Source organism: Oncorhynchus mykiss, chromosome 10 (genome assembly GCF_057628025.1).
Source record: "Oncorhynchus mykiss isolate SJ-2025 chromosome 10, ASM5762802v1, whole genome shotgun sequence".
NCBI classification, from domain to species: Eukaryota; Metazoa; Chordata; class Actinopteri; order Salmoniformes; family Salmonidae; genus Oncorhynchus; species Oncorhynchus mykiss.
The window spans coordinates 48,812,842-48,822,988 of record NC_143031.1 but is presented as its reverse complement, the minus strand read 5'-3'; the positions used below and the strand labels follow the sequence as shown (position 1 = coordinate 48,822,988).

The following is a 10,147-nucleotide window of genomic DNA, read 5'->3' as shown; positions in this document are numbered from 1 at the left end:
CCCAGACCCCACAGAACCGAGAAAAAAACAAACAATTTAATAGGCAAAATGACATACATGCTTTATCTGTCAAACAACAAAGTGCAGACGCATAATATAATGGCATACTGTAGCTGTGACAAAATGGCTTCATCCAATATGCAGGCCAGGTTATGTGATAATCGCATGTTCCATGCATCAGGGTGGGGGGCAGTATTAGTGTGCTATGCTGTGGAATCTGTGGGAAAGGGGAATACAGAGGACTCTTATTGTCGAGGGTGAGAAGTGCCTGTGTTAAGTGTCTTTGTGTTTGTTTGTGTAGTACAGCCTATTAAAGTGGAAAGAATTCATTCATTCATAGCTCAGTGCGGAATTAACCAGAAGCTTGGATGAACATTCATTCTTTCTCTTGCATTCACTCTACATCTCACCCACTAATGACAATGCAAAAGAGTCTAAAGTCATAAATATGTATGTAGATCAACAATGGCTCTTGTAGTTGTACCTATACAGTTCTTTATATTGGCAATAGGGTGATACTTGGTATTGCAATACACCGTATCTAAGAGGCTGAAAGCAAATGTGTACCATTAAATCTTTAAGCAAAAGTATTCTGTTGAAAGGATAGGGGCATTTCAACATGGTTTATTCTTGATATCTAATGCCAATGAGGTGACCTTTGAAATGTTTTAAGTCCTTGTTGCTGCACGCATAACATGGTTTCTAGTAAAGGGCAAACCAACCATATACCCAAGACTAATGATGGAAGTTGGAAGACAATACCGATTCAAATATTGTATATCTGAAATCCTAATAATAGCAAAAAAAGCACAATAATAGCACATAATCATTCACATTGAGTCAGTGGCGGACATTCGTCTGATCAGAACATGATTACAAAATAAAAAAATAACACGGGCCCATCCCGACCCTCGGAGAGATTGGGGATTGGTGATCTTCGAGAATCCTACAGCAGTAGCGCCATTATGTATATTATATGTTAGAACTGCGGAAGAAGACGACACAGATCATATCATATTAATCTGTCAGGAAAAAATGTACCAAAATAGTAACAGTCCTCTGGGAATGAGGAGGGAGACATATCTGTGTCCAATGGGACATACGCTTCCCCTTCAACGGCCACTTGAAGCTATCAGACAGGCAGAAAAAGAAGAGACCAAGTAAGAAGTGTAACGTTTGTGTGCTGCATTCTATGTTCCCACATGGTGGCACTGTGGCTCTATGATTGGAGAGATACATCAGGTGGTTTCCCCTGTCATGCCATCCGTGACCTCTCACAGCCCTGTCAATGAGAGATGCAAACAGCAACAGCAGCGCAGTTAAACGGACATTTCACCACAATCACCACACTGAGTATGCGCTTATTACTCACTAAATGTAATGCAAATATTAAAGTTTGACGCACAGTATCAAATGTCTTCAGTCACATTGTGCAGCCTTGTAGACTAATACATATCTCATATTTACGTGTTTGGGCAGGGAGACATTGAGTACATCTCCTGTGTTCGAACAGGGAGTGGAGGGGAGGAAATCCAAGCAGTGACATGAAGCCACGGCTTTGTCACCACACTGTTTTGGATGTAGAGAGAGAGAGAGAGAGAGAGAGAGAGAGAGAGAGAGAGAGAGAGAGAGAGAGAGAGAGAGAGAGAGAGAGAGAGAGAGAGAGAGAGAGAGAGAGAGAGAGAGCCTGGAGGCCAGCTAGCTAGTTCAGACACAGCTGACGTGCTCAGCGGGGGGTGGGACGGACGCTGACCAACTTCTCTAACGTCCCAGAACTTTTTTTTTACACTCTCTCCAACCTCATTCTGCCATTAACACACCCCATTAATCCCATTGTGTCTGCTACAGTTACAGCCGGCTGGCATCTTTCCCGCAGAGAATAGGGGTGACGGTGTAAACAGGAAAGACAGGGTAGGTTGGGGTGCTCTTGGCTGGCGGGCTGTGGTAGATACACCGTAGGTAGCGGTGGAAGGCCTGTCTGTAGGTCCTGTTGAATAGAGTGTAGACCAGTGGGTTGACACCAGAAGAGGCATATCCCACCCAAACGAAGACATTTAGGAGCACTGCCAACACGGGCTTATTGCACAGGCTTATTATCGAGTCCTCACACAACACGCTCAGCACATTGGTGATGAAGAACGGACACCACATCATCAGGAAGAGGAAAAACACCACACCCAGGACCTTGGAGGCTCTCCTCTCATTTTTGATTGATTGAGCCACACCAGGTTTCCCACCAGGTCCCCATGGCTCCTGCCTCCCTGCTGGAGAGACGGGTTGCGAGGAGGCTTGAGAGACGGAAATATTGAAGGTCTCGGGACTAGGGTCCTGTTTGAGGAGGCTAAGACTGTCCCCTGCGGGGAGCCTTGGGGTGATCCCGAGTAAGGTAGGCCGGTCGATCGAAGCCATGCCTCCGTGCAGGTAATCAGAGGCTTGGCACTGCAGCACGCGCACGGTCAAACAGTAGCTGACCACCATGACGACCAGAGGGACGAAGAAGGCTACGAAGGAGCCAATCAGGACGAAGCTGTGCTCGTTCAGTACACAGATCCCATTGACAAACACCTTCCCCTCATCATACAGGCCAATCACAGGGATGGGCATGGAGATCACTGTCAGAGAGAGAGAGAGAGATGGGCAGGAAAGGACAATGAATATCACATTTAAACCAAAGCACAAACACAGCTACATCTATCTCAAAACGTCATGTTATTAAATTAAAGGGGGGGGGGGGGGGATCATAGTGATTCATATTGACCACCAGAGGCTTTCAAAAAAGGACACGAGGGCAGAGAAAATAGATTGGATTTTTTTTTTTTTTTAGATGAAGTCGACAGGCTCACAGGTTGCCTAGCTATCCGATTTCCGCAAAACTAAAAAGCCTTGAGCCGTGGAGACCATGATAGCCTGTCCCGTCGGCAACCATTTAGAGCATCACTCAGGGTGAAGATGCCATGAGGCTCCCCTTGAGAGCCCCAGGAGAGGTGAGAGAAAAGCATTCCTTCTTGACAGACAGTAGAGAAAGAAAAAGAAGGTTTCAAAGTAACTCACTATCTCTCTAGATGCACTATCTCTCGCACGCAGACAACACCGTGGGAGCAAATGATTTAGATCTGTTGTTTTTTTGTTGTTTGTTTTTCTATTTCCAGTAGCTATGTCAGCAGGAACTCACCTATGGAGATGCTCCAGACGAGGGCGATCTTAGCCTTGGCTTTGGAGAGGGAGTTGGAGCGGCTGTGTTTGATGGGGTTACAGATGCCCACATAGCGGTCCAGTGAAATGGTACACAGGTGCATGATGGATGCTGTGGAGAACAGCACGTCTAGATAGATCCAGATGGGACAAAGGGGTCTGGGGAAGGGCCACAGGTAGTCTGAAGAATGAACAGGCACAGTTCACCAAGAATTACTGACATTTCATTATCAAATAGGAACACCTGCTTTGTGACCATGCAAACAAATCCAAAGTCATTTTTCATTCTCATTCAGTATATCATCAAATAGACAGCATTTTGGTACACCAGAATTACATTCATTTCCAACGAAACGCTGCGTTTGCCTTGCAGCGTTGCCTTGCAGAGTCAGTTGCAGTTGCAGTGCATTCGGGGTGGTGCGTACGTTGGATTTACCGAACGTATTCGTCAAACTGTACGCCTAGACGTCTTGACAGAAACTGTAGCAGAAGATGAATGTTGAACTTTTGTTGCGTACATATCCAGATGATGCTGCGTACTATTTTGCGTACAATATATGACATTCGCGGTTACTACGTTAAAAACTTTCACATGCTGAATTGCATTTTTAAATGTGAAAAACAGTCACATGTGAAAATCACATTTGCTGTTTCACATGTAAAAAAAAAAATGCATGTAAAAATCTAATTTGCAATTCCACATTGTGAAAGTTTTTCACATGTAGAACTGCATTTGTCACGCGTGAACTTGCAATGCCACATGTGAAAGTGAAAATCAAATTTGTACTTTCACATGTCAGAAAACTCCACATTTACTCCAATATTTGTAAACAAACTCAATTGAATCAAACACAGTATAGCTTAAAACCATGGTTAATGCTATAATTGGGATAACATAGATGGTCAGTCCTTGCATCCATAGCGTAGTCTATGGATTTGAAAGTGGTTGCTTTTCTCCAGCCTCATCCCTCAGCTTTTTACAGAAACTGTGGAGGGGAGTACTATTTTGGTTCTTAATTGTAAATGTTTCAATTATGGATTCCCGCTTAGAACACATTTAACAGAGTAATGATGTTATTATATGATGCAATCCTCTAGTGTGTGAATTACCTTTGTGACATTAATATCAAGCAAAACTTCTGAAGTCGAGAACACAATTCTTAGTATTGCAAACAAAAATAATGATATTGAAAGAAAAAAACATAAACCCAAAAGTATTGATAGCAAAACAAAATATTGCAAATTAATAATGGATAAATGCAAGAGCAAATAAATTGTAAATGGATGCAAAAAATAGTTTTCAGCAAAACATTTTTTACGATAACACAATTAAATAATACGCCTCCATATTTCCTGCATTTTTCCCTATATTTGTTTATGTTACACTGGCCTTCAATTTCACTGCCTTTTTTCTAGTTGCACCCTGCATCCCACTGCGGGTTTGTCTCTGAAGTTAAGCAAAGTTGGTCCCTGGATGGGAATTTTTATAAAATTGAAGCTCATTTACTGCATTTCTATGCACATTTTTTTTTTTAAATGCAATTTGGAGCACAGCAAAAACAAGCCAAATTGACTCTAGCCATTATCACCTTGCCGTAGGTTCATTCAGGTCAGTCAATAGGGGACTTAACATTTGTCAAACTCATCATACAATAATTAGCTGCTACGCACTAGCTCAGCACCGGGATTAAAACTCTAGTTTAATTTCATGTCAAATCAAACAGCAGCTAACTAGCCAAAGCTATCTACTACAGCCATCTTTACCTCTGCACTGTTTCGAGAAAAAGTTGCGTTGTTCCCAGCAGCTGCGTTGTTCCCAGCAGCTGCGTTGATGTGCTCTCCATAAAACCAGCCAGCCATACACACAGCGTTCCATCCCGCTGCCAGGCATCCGCATGGTCGGCCTGAGTACCGCTAAACTGCATTTGCCATTGAAACGGGATTGGAATCATTTTAGTAGCCTATTTCTAAATTGAAGGTGTTGAGCTAGGGCCATACCCTGCCATACCCAATTGACGCCCCTGCCTCACAGTAAAGCCTTTTATCCCTTGCTGCTTTCAAGAGATCATTATCCAGAGGGCAAACAAACACTGCTTTGCAATTCTAAAAGAGTTCAACCTACCACCTACCATAGAGAATGTTAATCAGTGAGACCGGCATGACGAGAAAGCCCACGAGCATGTCTGCCACAGCCAGGGAGCGCAGGATGAAGCTGGTGGCATTCTGCAGCTTCCTCTCCAGAGACACAGCCAAGATGAGCAGGATGTTGCCTGCCACAGTGAAGAAGATGACCAGCAAAATGAGCAGAGCAGGCCAGTTCTTATCATTGTCAGGTGTCTCTGGTCTGGTGTCAGACTGATTCCATTCCATTGGGAAACTCAGATTAAAGAGAACGGTAGTGCTCTCTGGCAGAGTCATCCTGTCACTGAGCGAGGCTAGGGTGGAGCCAGCCTGGACCCTCCAAGCAGGGTTGCTGCTGTGCTCAGCCATCACCTGTGTTCCAAGGCACCACTAGGGAGCCCAACAAATATTTATGCGATGTCAATGGCAGACTGGAGGTTAAGTTCTTCGTGTCCTTGGATGTTCCTGTTGTTTATTATGATTATTTTATACCAAATCTGCAAAAGAAACCGAAACATTTCTGAGTTAGTCCCATTTCTTGACACGATAATTGTTATCCCAATGGTTGAACTCAACTATCACTACAGCTTTGACCAATTCCCAGAAGTTTGTAAGACCCTGGTTAATGATGAATTAGACAAAGCCCCCAGTCGGCAATAGGTTACTTCTTTATTCAGAGAACGTTCTGAAGTCAAAAATGCAAACACAGTCATTTTATAACTTCTACACACACACACACACACACACACACACACACACACACACACACACACACACACACACACACACACACACACACACACACACACACAGTTTTATCACTTTTCTACCAGCCAGTTTCTCGCCATTCCTCTCCTCCCTAGATTAGAGAGGCCTTGGAAGGGCCCTCTTTCCCATTGTCAGCTTTTTCAGAGTTATAACCAGGTCATGTGTAGTCTAACAGCCTCTGTTTTCTCAACCAAACATTTATCCCTCTTACTGTAACTTGTCCCACACACACATTATTGGATTATAGTCTTATTTTCTAATACATTTCACACCGTTAAATATGTTTCAGGGTGGAATTCTTTAGTCATTACTTTAAACATATAAATTCCTTTATCATTTCTGTAAACACATTTCACATTTTTCCCCCTCAGGGCAATACTAGTATGCTATTTTATTTCTTGAAATGACGTGTTACTAGAAATGAAGTGCTATTTGCATGTGCATATCATACAGAGGACAGCTTTAGAGGGGACAGCAATAGGGGTGATTCTCTAATTGCTATGGTTTAAATCCACTGCTCCTGACAGATGGGCTGGATGCTCTGGGCTCTCTACTGGTGCCAAAGAGGATGTGCAGGGAGTGACCATGGGACATGGATCCGGTTCTGATCCACCGAGTCAATGAACAGCAGGACCGCTACAGAAATTATGCCTAGAATTTCTAAGCAAACAGCTGGAGGCAGGGTTTCTCCTATTGAGCTCCATTTTTATGGAATGGTCTGGTTATTCAGGTGAGAGACGCAGACTCGGCCTCGACCTTTAAGTCTTTACTGAAGACCCATTTATTCAGTGGGTATGATTAAGTGTAGTCTGGCCCAGGGGTGTGACAGTGAACAGAAAGGCACTGGAGCGACGAACCTCCCTTGCTGTCTCTGCCTGGCCGGCTCCCCTCTCTCCACTGGAATTCTCTGCCTCTGACCCTATTACGGGGGCTGAGTCACTGGCTTACTGGTGCTCTTCCATGCCGTCCCTAGGAGGTATGCGTGACTTGAGTGGGTTGAGTCACGGACGTGATCTTCCTGTCTGGTTTTGCGCCCCCTCGGGCTCGTGCGGTGGAGGATATCTTCATGGGCTATAGTCAGCACTTGTCTCAGGATAGTAAGTTGGTGGTCTGTTGATATCCCTATAGTGGTGCTTTGGCAAAGTGGGTGGGTTGTATCCTGCCTGGTTGGCCACAAGGTCCCCCGACCCACCCCTGTCTCAGTCTCCAGTGTATATGCTGCAATAGTCTATGTGCCGGGGGGGGGGGCTAGGGTCAGTCTGTTATATCTGGTGTAATTCTCCTTATCTGGTGTCCTGTGTGAATTTAAGTATGCTCCCTCTAATTCTCTCTCTCTCCCTCTCTCCCAACCCTCCCGGAGGACCTGAGCCCTAGGATCATGCCTCAAGACCACCTGGCCTGATGACTCCTGGCTGTCCCCGGTCCAACTGGTTGGGCTGCTGCTCCAGTTTCAACTGTTCTGCCTGCGGCTAGGGAATCCTGACCTGTTCACCGGACATGCTACCTTGTCCAGGACCTGCTGTTTTCGACTCTCTCTCTTTCTCTCTACCGCACCTGCTGTCTCAATGTCTGAATGCTTGGCTATGAAAAGCCAACTGACAATTACTTCTGAGGTACTGACCTGTTGCACCCTCCACAACCACGGATTATTATTTGACCCTGCTGGTAATCTATGAACGTTTGAACACCTTGAAGAACAATCGGGCTTTAAATGGCCGCGTGCTCTTACAATCTCCACCCGGCACAGCCAGAAAATGACTGGCCACCCCTCTGAGCCTGGTTCCTCTCTAGGTTTCTTCCTAGGTTTCGGCCTTTCTAGGGAGTTTTTCCTAGCCACCGGGTTTCTACATCTGCATTGCTTGCTGTTTGGGGTTTTAAACTGGGTAACTGTATAGCACTCTGTGACATCTGCTGATGTAAAAAGGGCTTTATGAATAAATTTGATTGATTGATGCAGTCTGACTAAGAACAGTAATGAGGGCAACCCTCACTCGGGTGGCCCTGACATGTCTGTCTCTGTGAATAAAGTAGAATGGAATAGATAAATAGAGCATTGGACGCCTCATTTAATTAAACATGCAAAAGTTTGAGAATAAACAGCAGGATAAGGCAGTTTATGCAGAGAAGATGACTCAAATCTGCAACAAACCCAAAAAATCATAGACTTGACACAGCACTTGGCTATTGAAGAAGACCCCAGATGGTATTGCATGCTGTTATTCTGTAAGAACAGCCTAGTGCTGATGTGTACCACATCTGTCTATGTGCCACACTGGGAGTCTATGCTGTGTCTACAGTATGATAGCCAGACTACAAGGCACTACCACCGTGAGAACATGCATGTGTCACACCATGCCGTGCTATAATCCCAAACATTGTCAATGCACTATCCTTCAAAGGGGCAAAATGAATAGTGAATGCCGTGGCAGTGGTAAATGAACCAAATTGAGTTGTTACACCAGTAATTTAACATATAAAGAATCAAGAGGGAGACAAATTATAGGTAGTCTGAGTTGATTTTAGTACCTGGCTGTCTTCATTCCTGCGTAAATTTGTAATTAAATTGAAATTATTATGTAGTTCATAATGAAAGGACATTTCTCTAGTGGTTGCAACATTTTTCATGAGGGCAAATCAAGTCTGACATTTCAACTTAGAAATTACAAACTTAAAAAGCCTTTTTAAAACTCAAATACACCACAAGTTTGCATTTCCTGCCGCGCAGGAAAATACTCAGCAACAAAAGAGTGATCAAATTAAGATCCTACATCTGCATGTCTTACTCCATGTACATAACCTGTGTTATATCTTTCTGTGTTATAAAAGTCTTAAGTGTGTTGATGATATATCCAAATCTCTTCCAAGCTTTTTTAATGCCAAGTATGGTATGATAACGCATGATAAAGGCGTTAGCTAATACACTAACAAATTTGGCTGTATAATAATAGCCCTAAGTTTGTAACTCAAGAATTCATTCCACTTCAGTTAGGCCTACCATAATCAAGCGTCATCAGACAAACATTACAGTACTGACAGACAGAACACGGACTGAGGGCCTGGGAAGAGCCATAGGCGGGACAATGTCCTAGAGGGTGATGCTATGACTGGCCTCCCAGGAGAGGAAAGGCTACTGTGAGACTTCTCACTTACAGTGGTTCTGAAGAGACCGTAATTAACTTGACATCTAGAGCTGGCAGGACTCATAGGGAAATGTCAGGAAAATAACCTCACACTCAACGTCAACAAAACTAAGGAGATGATTGTGGACTTCAGGAAACAGCAGAGGGAGCACCCCCCTATCCACATCGATGGGACAGTAGTGGAGAGGGTAGTAAGTTTTAAGTTCCTCGGCGTACACATCACAGACAAACTGAATTGGTCCATCCACACAGACAGCATTGTGAAGAAAGCGCAGCAGCGCCTCTTCAACCTCAGGAGGCTGAAGAAATTCAGCTTGTCACCAAAAGCCCTCACAAACTTCTACAGATGCACAATCGAGAGCATCCTGTCGGGCTGTATCACCGCCTGGTACGGCAACTGCTCCGCCCACAACCGTAAGGCTCTCCAGAGGTTAGGGAGGTCTGCACAACGCAACAGCGGGGGAAAACTACCTGCCCTCCAGGACACCTACACCACCCGATGTCACAGGAAGGCCATAAAGATCATCAAGGACAACAACCCCCCGAGCCACTGCCTGTTCACCCCGCTATCATCCAGAAGGTGAGGTCAGTACAGGTGCATCAAAGCTGGGACCGAGAGACTGAAAAACAGCTTCTATCTCAAGGCCATCAGACTGTTTAACAGCCACCGCTAACATTGAGTGGCTGCTGCCAACACACTGACTCAACTCCAGCCACTTTAATAATGGGAGTTGATGGAAATTGATGTAAAATATATCACTAGCCACTTTAAACAATGCTACTTAATATAATGTTTACATACCCTACATTATTAATCTCATATGTATATGTATATACTGTACTCTATATCATCTACTGCATCTTTATGTAATACATGTATCACTAGCCACTTTAAACAATGCTACTTAATATAATGTTTACATACC

General features: G+C 44.2%; 1 protein-coding gene across 1 annotated transcript; it reads right to left on the bottom strand.

Moving 5' to 3' along the window:
* Positions 1-15: 15 nt before the first annotated feature.
* On the bottom strand, positions 16-5,810 carry LOC110534160 (5-hydroxytryptamine receptor 2A). The gene is made up of 3 exons (XM_021618865.3): positions 5,322-5,810; positions 3,173-3,373; positions 16-2,612 (listed from the first exon to the last, which is right to left on the bottom strand). Exons 1-3 carry the CDS (start codon positions 5,680-5,682, stop codon positions 1,849-1,851), a joined length of 1,326 nt encoding a protein of 441 aa, XP_021474540.3. The 5' UTR covers positions 5,683-5,810; the 3' UTR covers positions 16-1,848.
* Positions 5,811-10,147: the final 4,337 nt, after the last annotated feature.